Here is a 19,862-nt window from a genome sequence, read left to right as displayed (position 1 = left end):
GACAAATAATCCTTTAACCTGATTCTATATATTCTATCTGACTGACTGAAAGGGATTTTAAGAGTTTTGTCTCAATATGGGAAAGTGGAGTCTCCTTGCCCAAAATGGTAGTTAGAAATTAAAGGTTGGGGAGGGATCAACAGTATATCTGCACCCACACAGAATGCCCAGTTCTACCCAGTCCTTAGCCAGACGGCCCAGTCAGAACATGCAATCATGTCGGCAAGGTTTAATGCATGATACACAGCTGAGTTGTCCCCTCCCCACCTCTATCTCTATGCCTTTATCTGTTTTAATCTGTCCCACCTCTCCCTTCCTTCGTTCCTCCCTTCCTCCCTCCCTCCCTCCCTTCCTTCTCTCCATCTTTCCTCTCCATATCCTCACATAACGCCTAACATGTAGGACATCTGGAAGAAGCTCAAACAGAGCCAGGGGTTTTATATTACTGCAATTAGACAACCAGATCTTAGACCCTGGACACCAATTTGCTTCCTCACATTAAGGGCATTTTGAAAATACAGATTTTTAAGAAATCTTAGATCCTCAAATGGCTCACAAGAAATTGCTCTCAGAGTGGCAACAACACACATGAACACAAGTATTAAGAGGACATTAGCAGATTGCTGTTATTTACCTTGACTAAAGGACCTGAACTTCAGGACTCCTTGGGGAAATGGAGTCGCAATTTTAGAAGTGATTTAACAACGTTCAACAACATTTTCAATCGTGCTTTGAAGTTGTCTCTGTTGCTGATAATTTACTACAGACAGTAAATTATCAGACATCCACCTGTGTGGGTGACTCTTTCAAAAGGAACAAACAGAAGAAAATCTCAGTTATCGAAATGACCCAGTATATAGAATTTTGAAGGCTTTAAGAAATTTTCTGAAATTTCTAGCTGGGTAGTCAAGCCTTAGACAATATATGGGTTCACTGACTATATGGATACTTTTTATCTTCCTGGAAACTGTTAAAGTGGAGCCACTCTCACTCATACAAACCTACAGTCATAACTCTGAGGTCTCCTGCTGGAATTTACCCTGGGATTCTTGAGATGATCTCTTATAAACCTGTCTTCTCACAAACTTGATCAATATTGGCCAATGACTTAAAGGCTTGTATCACTGCACTTTTTCTTTAGTGATTTCATGTTATTGCTGAAATTCCCATTTCTTGATTTTATTAAGACTACCTTAACAAGATATGCTTCATAGGCACCAAATATTTAGTGAATGCAACTGGTATATAAATGCATTCATGAATACTTGGACCATTAAGGAGAGGACCTGGATGTCTCTATCTTAGATGCTAAGGGGAAAGGAGATTGAAACTGGAACTGGAAAAAGAGAAGTCATGCTGGCCAGGGAGAATTGTGCATCACAGAACCACTCACAGCACTAATTACTGAGTCCTTCTTGTGCATCCCAGTAGATGTGGAAAAAAGAACTTAGAGAATTAAAATGAACAAAATGACTGGATAGGTTTCTTTTCAAGGGAGAATGGGCAAGAAGTGTGTTGGACCATTTTTTATCTTCCCAATGTTCCTTACCAGCCTTGGGGACATCAGTCACCGCCCTGTCCTAGTTGCATTCAGCAGTTAAAAATCTAGAAAAGTCTGTTCCTTCCCAGAACCCCATAAGAGGCCAGAAAGAGTACAGCCTTTATTCTTGATGAGCTGTGACCTGTCCCCACAGCTGCCCACCACCATTTGCCCTGGATTTCAAGGGTCTCTGCCTGTCTGACATCTCTTCAGTGTCTTTCCCCACCCACTCTCTCAGCCTTCTTTGCTGTAGGCAATATCTCAGCTGTTGGCCATCAGGAGCCTGGCCTGCCCACTTCCCACCCTGTGTAAGCTGCTTTCATCATCCTCACCTATCTGGCTCCTGTCTGCCCCCTCCCCTCCTCCCAGGGCCCTGTCAACACCACACAGCACGTTCCAACCCCACCAAGGGAGCACATACTGGTAGAAAAAGCAATTAACATTTCTGCAAGCTGGAAGTTCTCATAATTAAAACTTCTTTTGCAAGATCTCAGGAGTCGAAATAACCCAAAGGGAAGAGGAGCACTAGCATCTTATCAGGAAATGTGATCAGTTGAAATAGATAAACTCAGTAATATAGGCCTAAAATTGTACCCCGGGGCCCAATTATTAGACACGAATATTTCTGTTGATTAAAATAACATGATAAGCTTGCTATATTCATAAAGAGCTCTTTGCACATCCAGAAAGTCTCGAAAAGAAGCAACAGTCATAATCACTCATGTAGTCGGATATTAGTTCTAATGTGAAATCACTTTCCTAAGTTTAGCAAAGTCAGGTCTTAATACAGACAGGGGCCATCTGCTGAAGGATAAAGCAACAATCACTTTGATAATACAAAGCTCAGCACAGGCACAAAACACTAAATTAAAGGCAACTGAAGAATATTCATTGAGGGACAGTGGTCACCACAGTGGTATTTAGGAATAGTAAGTCTTAGAAGACCAAGCAAGTTTGTGATGTGGTTATCAGACCAGCAAGTTGAGAGATGACACCCTTCTAAGCCCAGCAATGAGACCACTGCCAAATCCAACACTATCCAGAACTCTGTCTGAAAAGCCAAAAACATTGACATTAGAGAGCATTTAGACTTTTGACATAACAATATGTTGAACTTTCTCAGAAAAAGGACTAACGTGGCTTATAAATGTGACAGACCTGTTCATTTTGACAAATGCAAGCTGACAAACTATCCACAGGACAGAAAAGATATTAACCTGTTTCACAAAAGATGGCTCAAATATGGAGCCTTTTGCACTTTGTGAAGGAGCCATGCCACCACGAAAAAAAGGTGGTAGTTTTTTTTTTAAGTGGGCCTTCTTTGAAATCAGAAAAAAGAAAGGATCTAAATACAAATTACAATCAACACCAATAAATAACTCATGTATTGAGACTGGAAAATTACGGCTCCCCTGCAGTTGCGCCTCTCAGAACACAGGCGCACACACACACGTACACACTTCATTGCCCTTAAAGGCACTAAAAACACACATGTCCTGACATTTAAATCCATGCAGAGTTGTCAAATGACCTCTCAAAGGCAGTCAGCTTGTCCATACTAAACATGTTCCTTGCAGTTTCTCTAATTCTTCAAGTAAATTTCTCCATGAAATCTAAACCGGGGCTTCCTCCATTTTAAAAACTGCTGACAAGTAAATCCCATAACACAAGTGAGAGCCGCTACTGCCCAAGAGATAAGCTGGCTCAACGCACTGGTTCTGGGACCTTGTTGAGAAAATGCACACTGAGATGACTGTTCCCAAAAGAAAACAATCCTAGAGGATACCTTATCTCATTCCACATACTCGAGAACTTATATAACCGTTATAAAGCTTTATTGGGCACACGCCCAAAATGTTCAGCAGAGGGGCACCCACCCAAGCCTCTAATCAGACCCTCTTCTGCTGAGACAGTTCAACGAAAATATCAGAAGCTCATTCCAACGTGTCCATGACAAACAGTGCACAGTGCACCACACGGAGAACACTTGGACTTGGACCCAAAGACAGAAACAATCAAAAAAGCCACTGAAGAAAGGATGAGAACACTCAGCTAATGCAGAAATGAAATTTTTTCAAAGGGAGACACCCTGAAGATAATTCAGACCTCTCAGGAAAACCAGTCAAACTGTCTCTTCGATTCTATAAATTTGGTCAGAAACAAGGTTGCTCAACTTAGTGGTCAACATAGACCTCATATCACCAGATAATTAGTTTGATTTACTTGTTATTTCTGTTGGCTTGTGGGAACAGTTTACAGACAGATGAATGCATCGTGGAGTGATGTACCCAGGCTGGGTCTACAGGCATGAAATTTAAGAAAACAGACTAAAGACCTGCCAAAAAGAAAAAAACAAAAATGTGGCTTATGGAGATCATTGTCCCCATTCGCTGCTGCTCTATCTGCCTGCTCATGATATCCACCTTAACATCAGAGTCATTTCTAAAGGAATAATAATGATGGTAGCCACCACTGACGGAGTGCATGCAGTTTGGCATGCAGCATGCTATGGTCTGAATTCATTCCTTCATCTAACTGCTATTTAAAGATGGTCCACCAGGGCTCGCCTCTGCCGTCAGTTCCGGTCACGATCCGGAGTCCTGGGATGGAGACCCGCGATGGGTTCCTTGCTCAGCGGGGAAACCTGCTTCTCCCTCTCCCACTCCCCCTGCTTGTGTTCCCTGTCTCTCACCGTCTCTGTCAAATAAAAAAATAAAACCTTAAAAAAATAAAGGCGAGGGGGGAGTTTCAGTGGGACGGTGACACAAAGCCCATGGGAGAAGCTGTTGCTGACACCGAGGCCAGAGGCTGTGCAAGTCACTGTCAAGGTGGAAGCATTTTTCTCCCAGGAACAAGGAAACATTTCCCATTTTATTTAAATTGGAAGGCTGCTTTTTCAATAATTTCATCAACATCAACGCATCTCAGGAAACCAGAGTTTTAAATACTGGCGCAAGAATGTTAAAATAACATCAAGGCAGCGCTCCAGAATGTGGAGATAACAGCGTAGGAGATGGACTTCCCGACCATCAGGAGGTCAGGGCTTACCAGCAGGTTTTCCGGCTTGAGGTCCCGGTGGACGATGCTCTTGTCGTGCAGGTGCACCAGCGCCCTGCACAAGTCCATGAGCATGAGGGCGGCGTCGCGCTCCGCGAACTTCACGCTCTCGATGATGGCATCGAAGAGGTCCCCGCCCTGCACGTACTCCATGATCAGGTAAATTTCTGCCTCCGTCTCGTACACCTCGTGCAGCTTCACGATGTTAGGGTGGGAGAGGCTCTGAATGATCAGGATCTCGCTGTCCACCATGTCCTCCTTACCCTTGAGCTTGGACTTGTCGATGATCTTCATGGCGTAGGCCTGCCGGGTCTCGCGGTGCCGGCACTCCTTGACCACGGCGAAGTTGCCATCCCCGAGCACGCGGCCCATCTCGTAGTGCTTGTGCACATCGGTCGCCAGGAGCCCCACGGGCCGCCGCTTCCGGCTGCCCCTAGACTCCCTCTCCCCTCGAGCGGCTGGCTTTCTGGCCCCTGACGCAGGCGTACAGGGCTGCTTCTCCCGGTCCGCGTCCTGCTCACCCCCGCGGGTACCGGGAGGCGCCTCGGGCCTGTTCCTGCAGGCGCTCCTGGCCTCCCTCCTCACGTCCCGCAGCCCCTCCTCTCTGACCGGCTGGGCTTCCCCAAGCTCCCTCTTGGCCCTGGTAGCTGCCTGAGCATGACCTTCATGACTTTCAGGGTCTCTGTCCTCCTTCTTGTCCGGGTTTTTCCCGGGCCTCCTCAGCTCCTGAGTGGGGTTCCTGGGGCTGCTCCTGTGGCTCTCGCCCTTCCACCCTTCCTCCCCAGATGCAGGGTGGGCCTCAGGGGACCGTCTGCAGCTCCTGGTCCTCACCAGCTTCTCTGCTGCCTCGTACCTGTGGCACTTCCCCAAGTCCAGCTCGCTGGTCCCCAGGGACAGCCGCTCCCTCTGCAGGCCCTGCTGGAGCTCCCTCTCTCTCTTGCACTTCTCACATCGGATGATCTCACCCGAGGTCTTTTCGATCTCTACACCCAGGTGCTTCTCTCCACTGGCAGGTCTCTCCAGAGTGGCTTCCTTGGGTGGCCTGCTGCTGGGCTCAGGCTCCCACTTCCCCCCGACCCACTTCTTCTGGGGCCTGGCCCTGTCCCCCAGCTCCGGCTCCACGGGGGCCTTTCCCTGATGTCTGATAGCCGCCTTGGATCGGGCAGCCTCACCACAGCTCTTGGCAGTCTCAGTCTCCCCACAGTGGTGCCCCCCTCTCAGGGCCCTGCTATAAAGCCTGCTTCTCAGCCTCGGAGAAGGGGCTCGGCTGTGCTGGGTCAGTGTCAGGGCCCGCGCTTTGCTGGGGTACAGTTCTTCTATAGCTACCTGAATGTTCTTCAGTGTCAACGGTTCTTTGCCCATGGCTATGAAAGCATCCCCTTCCCGGAAGAAATCGGAGACACTCCTGATCTCCCTGCCCTTGAGGTTAAAGAGTTTTCTCACGCGATCGTTCTTCCATCTGGGAAAGCCCAGGGCCTCGGAGATGTCCGCCAAGAGCTGCTCGAAGCTCTGCACGGACCGTCTGTTGAGGAGCAGAGTGATCTTCCGGAGGGGGTGTCCACCCAGCTTCACCACGGTCACCACCCTGGGCTTCAGTGTACTACTGTCAGCATGCACGGAGTGAAGGCCGTTCTGAGGGTTGAACACGGGCACCGCGGAGCCACGTGGCCCCAGGAGTGGTTTCTCCAGATTCCCTCGGCCAGCAGGCAGCCATGTCCCCTGCAGCTTCCGCTCTGTGATTCTCGAGCTTAAAGATTTTAGAGAATGGTCACACAGGCCTCGATGTCCTGCAAGAGGAAAATGACAACACGGTGTCAGTCGTGATGGGTTCAAAGAGCCCTTTGGCCTTCACTAAAACTTTACTAAAGGTCACTGATTCTATTACGGTTTTATAGGACTATGATCTTTGGGGATCTGCTTGAAATCTCGGAGCATGTGCCCTTTGGGTCTAATCCCCAGTCTCCCCTATAAGAGATCAGGAAAGCAGAACTAGTCTTGGTTGGACCTGAGTGGCTCCTCCGAGCCTCCCAGGAGCCCCCAGTATGTGCCACACCTTGGGAGTTCTCACTAGGCAAAGCCTGACCCTGGGAACACAACTTCTGCTACCCTAAAGTGAGCTGTCTTTCAGGGATATACAACCGAGATAAAAGGTCTAAGCTTCATTGCCCAGGAAATACCAACAGGAGGTCAGAACATTCTGGAACCTTAAAGAACTCAAATCTCACCCACCTCTTTGCCAAGAAGAGTTTTCTCAGCTTGACTTTCAACTTATTCGAGGTGAAAATGTGAAGAGGTGATGACCACAGACTCTGAGACAGATCTGGATTTGAATCCTGGCATGGCCACTGACTACTTGAGTGAATGTGGGCAAATTACTCATGTGTCTGTTTTTTCATATAGGAAGTAGGAATGAGAACACCCTCCTTCCAGCGTTTTCGTGAAGAGCAAATGGGAAAATAATTAAGTTCACTTAAAGGAGTGTTTGACACACAGTAAGGGTACAGTAATTGCTAATTATTAATACTGTCCTTTTAGTCTCAATATCTCTTTTGTATGATAATTATTTTGGGAGTGATATATTATATTGGTAAGGCAGAATTCACTTGGCATCACAAGAATTCATGGACCAGCCTGACATGGTTGGTATTTCTTAGGGATGCAAGAATGAAATGGAAGGGAGGGAGGGAGGGCAGGAGGGAAGGAGGGAGGGAGGGAAAGAAAAGAAAAGTTGAAAGACATTTCAGTGTAGGTATAGAAACTTTCTTCTCTAAATGGTTTTTCTTCCTGATATTAAAAAAAAAGGAAAGAAAGAAACAAAGGTTATATATTAATGTTCAGAGCTTTAATAATGAAAATGAGCTCGTTCTCAATGTATTTCCTAATAAACTGCGTAATTGAATAAAACAAGATGTATTTCCTGATCAGCTGTTCCCAGCCAGAATAAAGCAGTTGAGGCAAAAGTGGTTCAATTTCCATTTCATCCAGGTCAGGAAAGAGGAAAATGACAGAATGTGTCACTGAGTTACACCATGAGGGTGGGCTGTGGATTACTTACGTTACCCCACAGGATCCATCTATCCTACCCTATATGTTGGAATCTGCTGTTTATGCTTCCTTTAAAAGGAGATTAAAGATCATTATTTTTATGTGCATTTGAATCGTAGCAAGAACCCCTGTTGTGCCAGGATGCGCAATTTGGCCCAGCATATTTACACAGAATGTTTTTTGTTTTTTAATTATAACATACAATCTGTTCTGAGATGATTTCCATCTAGACACAGGTGTCAGATTAGATGACAACTGTCTGGTACTGATCTCACATGCCATAAATTTATGAGCCCAACACTCACATTTACAGTTCAACTATTTATGGACATCTGTTATTCCTTTTCTTCTCATAATCTCTGTAATCTGCCTCCATTTTTGTCCAAAAGAGTTGAAAGATCTCCAGCAGTAACACTAGTCTGTGTTTCCTCATGGGGAAAATTCAGGAAGGATACCAAGGAAGATGACCCTCAAATGTGTGTGTGCAAGGGGACTAGTGTTGGCATTTGTTTTCCTTGTGGTGCTTCTCACAGAGTAGGACTTACTATACATATTTGTCAGGCTAACTCAATGGAAAAGAATTCTCTCTTCCAGGGAAGGGAAAGGAGAGGGATTTTCAGGGATGAACCAGAAAGACAAGGGAGCATTTGATGAATGTATTAGGGATGCAGGAAGAGTTTAGCATGGAAGGGGGTTCAGGAGGGTCCCAGAGAAGGGTCCAGCATGGGATGTCAGGGAACCATATAAGAGTCCTCATGGAACAGGACAGACACTGGTAGTACTCACACATTGAATGGTGACCAAGGATGTCAGTGAGGTGAGTTGTGATGGGACCTGTGACCTCAGGGTCCCAGTGAAACTAGGAAGTTTGGTTATGGTGATCCATGACTTGGTCCCGTGGTACCCAGAGTTGGGGTGGGGGAGGGGGCATGCTCTCTGGAGGTGGCAGTGCCCAGCCAGATTCAACAGACCTTACCTCAGATCCGGCCCTGATTCCTAGTGGTGAGGGGAGTAAACTTGGAACACCCCATCCCTGAACCCAACAGAGGCTCCATAAGAGTGGCCCCCAATCCCAGGACACAGACACAGAGGACATGAAGACAGAGCAGCTCTGCTCCACCACCATCAGGCATGCTCAGTCCACCGCCCAGGCAATCACAGACTCATTCAAAACCTCTGGTGTCTGGGGGCAAGAGTGAGAACTCAGTCCCTCATGTCCCCAACATAACCAGGTTCTGGCTGCATCAAGCTTCTAGGGAGTGCTGGGAAAACACAACCTCAAAGTGCAAGCCCTCCTCCCCCCTTAAAAATCCTTAGTCCAGAGCAAAGTTTTCTTCTTTAAAGATGAGAGAATCAAATCAGGAGACTCTGAGTGCCTGGTCTGTAATTAGGGAGAGAAGGAATATAGCAAACCTTTGGGTCTCAGTCTCCAGCAACAGCCTCACCTCCTGAGGACAACAGCACAGTGGTGCATTTAGGCTAATTATAAGCAGCGGTGTCCTGGTATCTACCCACATCAAGCCAACCAGAAAGCCAAAGACCAGCCTTTGTCTACTTATTGCCAACAATTTACAAAATTGATTAAATGGAACTATGTGAAATTGCCAGTACTTCCATTTTGACCTGCAAAAAATGGAAATTTCATGTGGCTCAACCTAAAATGATCTAGGTTAATAACCCCTACTCTGTCCCTACATTAACCATAAATAGTTAAAGAAGGTACAGATAGTGAAAATTAAACACCCTAATTCCCAGTCCTCGGTCATCAAGCCTGCAGCTTCCCAGAAAGTGACACAGAAAAAAGATGCTGTTGTAACACTCTGTTTTTCTAAGTTTCTACGGCAACATAAATTGGTCTTGACTTGACAATACTGCTGCTTTTGCCTCATACACCCTAAATACAAATATTTATAGGGTTTCTCCCCAGAGTCAATCTAACCCTCCCTCCAAAACACACACACAGCAGAATAGACACTGCTTTCACTGAGCCACTCCTCTGCTCAAGAACCTACAATGACTCCTTATTACCTTCTTGGGGACCAAACTGAAACTACTCCGCTTGATATGTAAGGCCCTCCATAATCCAGTGCCTCTACCCATCCTGACCCCACACCCCCCTCACTCCTTACACCCACCCAAGTCTCACCATCTTGTAAGACCACCGCCAAACCTTCCCTGACCTCACTTTCACAGTCAGCTCCCTCCTCTGAAGCTCTGTGCATTCCTTAAGCCAACACTTCATGTGAATGCTTGAGACCAGATATTGACACTTGGCTGCCGAACATCTGGTCTACCCCTCAGTACATCTCACTATTAATGATACTAGGCACCACAGATTTGGGGAACCAGTTCCCAGCACTAACATCCAACATGAGTACCAAGTCTCAGTCTGCCAGCTCTCCTTGTAGACGACTGAGTGTTACTCCTTTCAGCTCTGGTAGACATCACACCCCAGACCTCATAAAGAGATTAAATAAGAGAGGTAGAAGAAAGCACAGTCACAGACATCCATTCGCTACAAGGAAATCTGCCAAAGCAGTGTTTATAAAGAGGGACTGATACAGGCAAGGGAGAGCATTTCTTCAGAGTTTGCAATAGCTTCATTTTAGAGGCATGCAAAGAATACCAAACACAGGGTCAGAGATCTCACTTAAATCCCAGTTCTACCAGACTCTTCCTAGCCATGTGACCTTGGGAGAGTTATAGAATCTCTCTGCACCTCAGTCTCCACATCTGCCAACCATGATACCTCACTCACACTGAAGGTGCCCAGCGTGTCCTTGTTTTCTTCCCTCTCTGAAAGAAAACAGGTCTTGTAACCTGGGATTTCCCCCAAATCCATTGTACATCTCAAGAGCAAAGAGAAAACAACGTTAAATGTGACTCAGCAAGTGAATTTGTCATCCATGTAGTGATTGAAATAGGAAACCAGTAAGAACAGGATAATAAGAGGAACATTCCAGCAAATTGAAGCGTACAGCAATCCTGGGAGGCTAAATGAAATTCCTGCTCACTGATCTTAGGACTCTCTGACTGGTGTGAGCCAGTAACCGCACGGGCATTTTGCTCTTATTGCCTCTAATGGCTTTGGCCCCTGGCAATCCCGTCTCCCATCTGCTTCCACAATTCAGATGAGCTAGCATAACCTGATTCTACAAGGGTCAGGTCTACACCTTACCATGCTGACCAGGCTACCACAATGATGGGAAGTCACATTAATCCAGGTTCCTGCTTGATCATTTAATAACACTTTCTTTAGGCTGCTAATCATTGACTTTAGGATCAAGATTTTTAAAAACAGAAACTATTCTGCTAAAATTAATCTTTTACTTGTCTTTTTAAATCAGAACAAAAAGAGTGTACCTCTTCCTAGTCATTTTAAAATCCTAATCCATATGTCTAACAAAGAAAAACTGTGTCTGAGGTCAGCACTAACTTTGGAATTCTCACCTTGGTTCCTTGAGAGCTATAATGACACATGAGAAAAAGAAATGGGAGAATCACACCAAATCACTATCAGGCATAAGTAATACACAGTCATTTTTTAAGTATTTATAAATTATGAGTATTAAAGAAACAGAAATTGGTGTTTCAAAACATCTGGTAATAAGCAATACAACAACAAAAAATGACTAGAAAGAAGTCAATGCATCTAGTGGTGTATAACCCCCTTTCCTGGCAGGGAAGCTCCTCCTAAAATACTTTCCCTTTTATTGACCTCGTATTTCTGAGTGGTTTCACCAGATTGATCACGTGTGGCCCCAGGACACAGTGCTGAGAAACTGTTCCCTTCCATTCTTTTGTAGAAGATGAAGAAGGACCAGCTGGAATCATTTTCCCTTTCACTGAGTAATCATTTGTCCTGGGCTTTTTCCAGGGGCTGTTTGGGAACACACTCATTTTGTTCATATGCAGATTATGAGGCAGGAGAAACATTTGTGAACTTACATTTGATTATGCAAACATCCCAAGGAGGGTTTTCTAAACGAATAAAAAATTGGAATGCAGCCTCCAAGTCACTAAGCCTCAAAAATGCTACCGTTTCGTAACTTGCAAGCCTGGCCAACGTCCGTATTGATCAAAGCCAGAGAAATTAATAAAGGTTAGGTAATAAGATGAACCTGCCATGCTATTTATCGGCCATCATTGCTGATGACACTTCAGTCTCTAATTAATGCTGTCACTACTTAATCTTTATTACCAACAGCACATCAACCGAGACATCAGAAACAGAGTAATTAAAAAGACCTTTTCCAACTCTCATCTCAGAGGTGCCCCTGGTCTGGGTTGTCTTATAATCTGCTGACCTATTCATGCCAATTTTCCTATGTGCCTCCCAGCTTATTGGCACAAGAACCTTGTATGGTCTCTGAGTGAAAGATATTTGCCAATCCTTGTTATAGCCCGCCTAACAGATGCCTGATACTTTTTTCCTAAACTACTCACTGATTTAAAGATGGAATTTGCTAAACAAACAAACAAAAAGCAGAATCAGACCCATTAATACAGAGAACAAACTCGTGGTTGCCAGAGGGGAGGGGTTGAGGGGATGGGCAAAATGGGGGAGAGAGGGGGAGGCACAGGCTTCCAGCTATGGAATGAATAAGTCATAGGCATGAAAGATACAACACAGGGAATATAGTCAATGATATTGTCATAGCAATGTACGGTGACAGATGGGAGCTACACTTGTGGTAAGCACAGCATAGCATACAGATTTGTGGAATCACTATGTTGTACATACAAAACTAATGTAACATTGTGTGTCAACTGTACTTAATTAACAAAAAAAAATCAATGAAGAAAAAGAAGAAAGCACACTGGATACTGACCAGGCAAAACTAATAGTTGCTTATACAACCTTGTTATGGGTGGAATTGTGTCCCCCCACCCTTGAATTCATCTGAAGTCCTAACCCCCAGTCTTTCATAGTGTGACATGATTTTGATAAGGTTTTCACAGAGGCAGTCATGTTCAAATGATATCCCTGAGATAGGCTGTAATCCAACAAGACTGGTATCCTTATAAGGAGGTTAAGTTTGGACACAGACAATCATACAGGGAGAATGCCAAGTGAACATGAAGATGGTCATCCATAAGCCAAGAAGAGAGGCCTACACCGGCTCCTTCCCCCACGGTCCTCAGAAGGAACCATCCCTGCCAGCATCGGATTTCAGACTTCAAGCCTCCATAACCAGGAGACAACAAATTTCTGTTGTTTAAACCCCCCCCCCAAAAAGAACTTTACTCTCCCAGCTACTTTGGAGTTATGATGAGTTAGTTAGAAGAGGGTTTTAAAGTGAACAAGCTTACCTATCTCCTCACTTCCAAAGCTCCTCCCAACCCCCTCGGTAGTACTCCTCCTCCCACCCTTGCATTTCCCCGCACCCTGATCCCCTGATCTCGTCCTGCACGCACTACAACCCACCCCATCACCACATCACACTTCTCATTTCCCCTTCTGCTAGTTTTATTTTGTCTGAAGAACCTTCATGCTCCATGCAAGCCAGAAAGCATTTTCTGCTCTCCCCAAACATCTCAGGACACGCCACGGCAAAGAGAACTGATGACCAAGGGAGGAACTTTTCCCCACTGTCACTAATGTGCCTCCTTTGGCGTCCAACTAAACTGGCTAAGCCAGCAGCTCCCATCCCCGATGTACTGTGTTCCACAGGGTAGGACTTCTCACGTGTTAGTGTGCACACACACCACCTGGGGACTGTGTTCACGTACAGGAACTAATTCAGCCAGTCAAGGTCTAGGATCGGTCCTGAGATTCTGCGTCTCTAACAAGGTCCCAAGTGATGCCTGTGTTGTTGGCTCATGGACCACACCTTGAGAAACACAGATACAGAGACAAGTTCCAGTGCATCCTTCTGGGAGTGCCAGTCACCTATAAGCAATTTCAAAGTGGCCCATAAACCAACTCCTTAAAGTAGTATTACAACCCACAGCACCTTTATTTTCATGATATGTGTAAGGAACATATGGTATGTCATTAAAACATGACATCACTGGTGCAGTGCAACAGAAAGTCCCATCAGAATTTCCTTGCCTGAGATTTCACTTAAGTACAGCAAACAGAAGTGAAGGAGGGAATGACCACTTTGACGACCCAGAGTGGTCCCGGCCCTCACCGGGGAGCTTGTTGGAAATGTAGATTTTCAGGCCTCACCCCAGACCTACAGGATCAGATTCTGCAATTTAACAAAATGTCCAGGTGGTCTGATGCATATGGAAGTTTAAGAAGCACTGCTGCAAACTACCTCTCACATCACCAAAGTGGCAAGCGGAAGCAAAATACTCAGACCATGACGGGGGAGATCACTAAGTCCTTGTGCTAGTGCATATCCCTTTGATTAATCCTGAAAGCATGGCAGCATGACCCAATCAAATCCAATGTGGGATCCAGGGGTGGCTCTGGCCCAGGGGTGGGTTTATTTCTCTGGAATCTTCGTGCACCGGCTGCCGAACAGGCAGGCGAGGGAGTGAGTGAAGGGAGAAGGGGGTGTTTCGTGCACAGGCCCCAGATACCTGGGAGGAAGTAAGAAGATAAGAGACAGTGACAAAAGAGGCAGTGGAATGGCATCTGCAACCTGCTCTCCTGATCCTTGGAGCATAGGATCAATGAGGGACCCTAAAGTAGTTGGGTTTCAAAAGCCTGTGTGAGGCTCTGGGACCCAAGTGAAAAGGTACAAGAGTAAGCAAAGATAGCCGCCCCACCTTCCCCAGCACAGCAGATGAAGGCAATGTGGGGCCTTGGGGACACATTGACAGCAGGGGTGGAGGGGTGAGGAGTGACTTAACCTCTGGAGAAAGAATAGGAGCCGCAGTGTACCTGAGCACAGGTGACATCCTGTTCTGGGGCCTCGGAGGACCCTGGCTGAGGTCCCATGTAGGCAAGTGAGGCCACTGGAACTCCAAGCCGGGCATTAATATTAACGTGGCCTCATTTGCTCCCTGGGCTGGTGAGGACTCAGACATTCCAGGGACCACGAGAATAACCATTTCTCTCCAACAGGTTTTCCTCCAGATGAACCCTTCTCCTGCTTTCCAGTGATTTCATCACATGAAGCTTTTATGCTCCTCTTTTCCCCTTCAGCTCTGGGTTTGCTGAGACTCACCAGATGCGGCGCTTCCGCTCATGTTGTGCCTCTTTGCGACATCCAATGTTGGGTTGCTTTGACGGAAGCTTCCCCTGGGGACAGCTTATCTTTCTGTCTCACCCCTGCATTTACTGTTTCCTCCCAACACACCCCGACTCACCCACGATCTCATCCTTAGGGTGTCACCTCTCACTCAGTAAAATTCCAAAAGGGCATGGCTCCCAGGCTGGGCTGTTGTTTTCTATGACCTGAATTTTTATTCCCAATTGTCTGCTGTGGCCCAAGAAACTTGATTTGGGCTGAATTTTGCTTTTCTCAGTGCTGTTCAGGGAGGTCTTTGGAAGGAGAAAGTACAGTCTCCAGCTGACTTGATGCCTCCAAGACCTCATATTTTCCTTTTTCTGGCTGGTAATCACACCCGAGGGCCTTCCTCAGACCACCAGTCTCCAATGGCCTGTGTCGTAACAATATCTACACACTGGGCTGGCTAGAGCTACACCATAGTCCATTTCTATAGGGGAAGCAGCAAAAAGAATTCTACAAGCAAACTCCCATCTTCTTTTTTCTAGAAAAACAGCACATCTGTCCCATTTCTGCATCTTCATGCTTTGGTTTGGATGGATCTCAGATTGGTGTGGAGACACTGGGAACATTTGAACCATCTGAAAGTGCCTGGCCCTGCAGACTCTGACCCCTGGTTAATCAGCTGCTTATCTGTGGGGCCAGTGGACACCTCCACTAAGCATTATTATACAGGCCAAAGGAGGCAAAGAGCCCGTGGATTCCTTAAAAAGCACTCTTTAAATGAGGTTGACCTCTTGATAAGACAACCACCATGTACAACATATAATTAAATAGCAAGCAAGTAAAGCAACTTAAAAGAAAATGTTTCAAAAAAATACACAGTTTTCCCTCATATTCAGGAACAACAACATATTTGGAAAAGTACTGGGGCCTTTTACACAAAATAATGATAAGGGAATACTATGAATTATTTTATGCCAATAAAGAACACAACTTAATAAAATGGATGGATTTCATGAAAGATACGTACTACCAAAGTTCCCTCAGGAAGAAATAACCTGAGTAGCTCCACTGTGCTCTTTATCTGCGGTTTGGGTACATCAGATGGAGGAATAACTTTCCATAAATATTGAAGACACGGTCATTACACGATTGATCGTGTGTACTGGTAAAAATTCTCAGAAATTGCTTATGTTGAAATACGCATCCTTTGTAAGCAAAAGTAATGCCTTGGATCCATTCTAAGGAGGATGCAAAGGGAATCCTAAGGAGGATGTGTGGGAGTAGAGACTGTGTGGGTGAAACTCTGTGTATGTTAGAACCAAAAGGCCAGTAACCCAACACCCTCAATTTTTAGATACAAACATAGACAAGAGAGGATATGCAATGGGCCCAAGGCCACACAGCCAATTAGCAACAACAAAAACAATCAATGGCCTCAGAAAAATTTAGGGGTGTCATTTGTAACCGTGGAACAAAGCAAAGCTCATGGGACCAACGAGAGGAAACAGAGCAGGATGCCAACTCATCAACAGGACCTAAGCAAAGCAGCCTCAGTTTAGCTCTGCCCTAATTGTTAAGGCAGCCAGCATCCCAACTGGGCAAAATAAAGTCACACAGTGTTCCTGCAGCTGGCAATAAACAAGTGAGCTTTTCCCTGATATTCCCGTAGACAGGATGATCTAAAAACACAACTCCCCAAAGTGTATTAAGATTCTGAACAGAGTGATGTCGGGGTAAAGCAGATTAAAGTACAAACTTTTCTTCCTTTAAGGAGCTCAAACTGGGTTTGGTTTTCCTCTAACCTAAAGTAGGGAAGTCAATGTGCCAAGACCCTGGGCTGCAACAGGCACCATAAAGCTCTGGCAGTGGGCCCAGTACCCACTCTGAGAGCCAGAACCAAGAGGGACCTTGCCTTCATCCCTGCTGGCAGAGTACCCAGTGGTCCTCGCTGCCATGGGGGCCTGCATGGCCACCACCGGTCTGGCCTCCCAAGATGGCCACGAAGACTGTAACAAGATGACAGGCATAAGGTCACCTGCATATGTAAACACTCAGTACCTCATGGTTAAATCACACTGACAACAGTGGCACCAAGGCAAGCCAGCTCCTCTGCTAAGAAGCCAACCTCGGGGGCGCCTGGGTGGCTCAGTCAGTTGGGCATTTGACTCTTGACTTTGGCTCAGGTCATGATTTCGGGGTCATGGGGGCTCCGCGCTCAGCAGGGAGTCTGCCTGAGATTCTCTTCCTCTGCTCCTCTCACGCTCCTGTGAGTGCACAGGCACACACTCTGTCACTCTCTCTCTAAAATAAATAAATAAATCTTAAAATAGAAAAAAAAGAAAGAAACCAAACCCAGTGGGCAGAAATGTGTACAGTTCCTTCAAAGAGCCCAACTGTTGCATGTAGGTCTTTTGAGAGCATTACTTTTATCAAAGATTGGTGCCTTCAGAACCTTGATAGGAGTAAACCTTGGCAGTTTCTGCAGTTAAGCTTCTTCAGGATCCCTTGCAATGCACTCTTTTGACATTTGCCAAAAATATATCATTGGCAAGGATGATGTCTACTAAATAAATGGACCTTGCTTGGCAAGATTCCAAGCACACAGACCTAATGCCAGGCAGGTGGTAGGCTGGCAATAAACAGGTGTTGCATGAAAGAACCCAACAGATCCATAATCATGTTAATGACAACAACCTATCAGTTGTGTCCACAATTATCAGGAAGTTACACAATGACCAAAGCAATCCTACACCTTCCATCTGTTTCTGCCCCCAAATCTATCTAAAGCTACTCAGTCATCCACATTCTATAGGGCCAGCACAGTCATGGACGCAGAGGCCCAACACGATCCCCCTACCAGGAGGTGGACCCCACCTACCAGTTCTTACAAACGTTGGCTGTAAAAGGGCCACCACTACTCTAGTTTTCAGAATTACCTTCTGTTGACTGGGACCTCCACCCAGGAGGTTACACACCCTCATCCACCTTCGAAAGTGCAGCCCATAGTCAGTGACTGATGGGGACAGGGAAGGGTACCAAAGACCAGTCCCTCACCTAGGGGGGCCCAGCTCTGTGTGCAGTGCATGCTCCAGAACTCCCATGGTTTTGAGCTGAGGTTGTCTCCAGCGGAGACCACATTCTTGTTTAGCTGTGTCCCCTGCTCCCCTTGTCCTCCCTAACTCCCTTCTCTTGACAGCTCTCCCCTCAAAATCATATACACAAGGATCCCAAGCTCAGGCTCTGCTTCTAGGGAACATGAACCCACACCATTGCCTAAAATTATGAAAGGCCTTTAAATCTCAAAATAAGAATGAGCACTGAGTGTTTTGTAACATGTTTTTTCCAAATTCATTCGTAGAAGCCAACCCATCTTTCATGTTTCATTAAAAACAAAAGGTAATTAATTACCCAGAGATGCTTAGAGTGTCTTCAAAGTATTGCTGTCACACACACCATCCTTCTTACCTTTGATGTGGTCTGCAATCGATCATCTAATATCATTTCTCCAAGAGGCCTTCCATGAAGACCCTCAACCGTTCCATCCCCCTCACTCACCAACCCTGTGGCTGCTTCCCTCCCAGCTTACCACTACTGGTGTTACAATATTTACCTGATGCTCTAACCCCTGTCTCCCAGCCCTCCAGCCCTGTACTGGCTAATACAATAGCCACCGGCTACATGGGGCTGTTTGCAATTTCAATTTAAACTTAATAAAATTACTGTGCCTAGGGTGGGTGGCCTGGGAGACCCTCAGTAAATAAATGTGAGTGAATGAAAGAACAGTGTGTGGTGATCATCAGTGATTTCCCAATATCTAATTTGTAACTTTTACACTAAAAACTGGTATTTTCAAGGGTGGGGAAAGAACTGTAAGAACCTTTAAGAAAGAATTCCTTAAAAAGCACAAAGGATATGACTGTTACTGGTTGAATTTTGAGCGGATGGTAGTTAATTGCAGGTTAAGAAAGCACAATGCCAGCCTCCAGATCGAGGCAGCCGGCTAGCCAGAAACTGCTGAGAATTTTTGACCATTATTCAAGGCAGCACAGAGAATGTATTTCCCTCTTTTTTTCCCCCTGGGATGGGCAGGTATTTAAAACTCCACTCCCTCCTCCCGATAGAATAAAAACGCATCGTGTGGGGCGCCTGGGTGGCACAGCGGTTAAGCGTCTGCCTTCGGCTCAGGGCGTGATCCCGGCGTTACGGGATCGAGCCCCACATCAGGCTCCTCTGCTGGGAGCCTGCTTCTTCCTCTCCCACTCCCCCTGCTTGTGTTCCCTCTCTCGCTGGCTGTCTCTATCTCTGTCGAATAAATAAATAAAATCTTTAAAAAAAAAAAACGCATCGTGTATGTTTTTTTCTTTGTTAAAATCCTCACTTAAGACTACTTAAAAGCCCACACATCCTGTTTATGACCAAGCAAACATGGGGGTCGGGGGGGGCAAGATAAAGAGAGATATCACTCTGTCTCCCTACCCATCTCCTCTCCACCTCTCCACCAACACTCCACTTTCCTTTCTAAGAAAACAGCTTCACAAAGACACCTACTTTGTACTCATGATGCAGAAAGCAAGCTAAAAAAGAGAACCAGGCAGCCTCTGCTGTCTTTGCTTTGTAATATAGACAAAGCAACTGGGAAAAAAAGCAAATAACTAACAAATGTTCCTGGGAACATGGGAACCCCGGGGGTCTTTCAACTGGTTCTCAGATTTTTTTCATTTGTTCTTTATTTCTCCTTAATGTGAGTGTGGACTCCTGTTTCCCTTTTACACCATGGGACATGTCTGGAAAATACCATCTTGAAAACCAATAAGACATCTTCAGCTATGCCATTCTTGTAGAAAATGATCAACTCCTTTGAATTCTAAATTAATACTAATGGATTTAAAGAGAAAGCACTCCAAGGTTCAAAAGCCAGCACACAGCAGACTTAAAATTTTACTCAGGAGCTTCCTTTAAATTACATTCCTGGGAAGGTCTGCAACCCTTGGTCATCAGTTGACTCCAAGTTCCAAAAAGGAAAAGGAGCTTCAATCTAATGCACTCAATTGCTTTCTGTCTCCTTTTCCTTCTTAAATTAATATGGC

At 45.7% G+C, this 19,862-nt stretch overlaps 1 protein-coding gene across 1 annotated transcript in view; it reads right to left on the bottom strand.

Moving 5' to 3' along the window:
• DCLK3 (doublecortin like kinase 3) overlaps positions 1–19,862 on the bottom strand; it is a 46,815-nt gene that overhangs the window by 19,239 nt on the left and 7,714 nt on the right. The window contains exon 2 of the mRNA XM_026496701.3: positions 4,589–6,384. Within this exon, the coding sequence (XP_026352486.2) occupies positions 4,589–6,384 (1,796 nt within the window). The remainder of the gene's footprint in view (positions 1–4,588; positions 6,385–19,862) is intronic.

Source organism: Ursus arctos, unplaced genomic scaffold (genome assembly GCF_023065955.2).
Source record: "Ursus arctos isolate Adak ecotype North America unplaced genomic scaffold, UrsArc2.0 scaffold_20, whole genome shotgun sequence".
Classification (NCBI taxonomy): Eukaryota; Metazoa; Chordata; class Mammalia; order Carnivora; family Ursidae; genus Ursus; species Ursus arctos.
The sequence above is the reverse complement of the archived record's forward strand: the minus strand, read 5'-3'. Positions and strand labels throughout refer to the sequence as shown.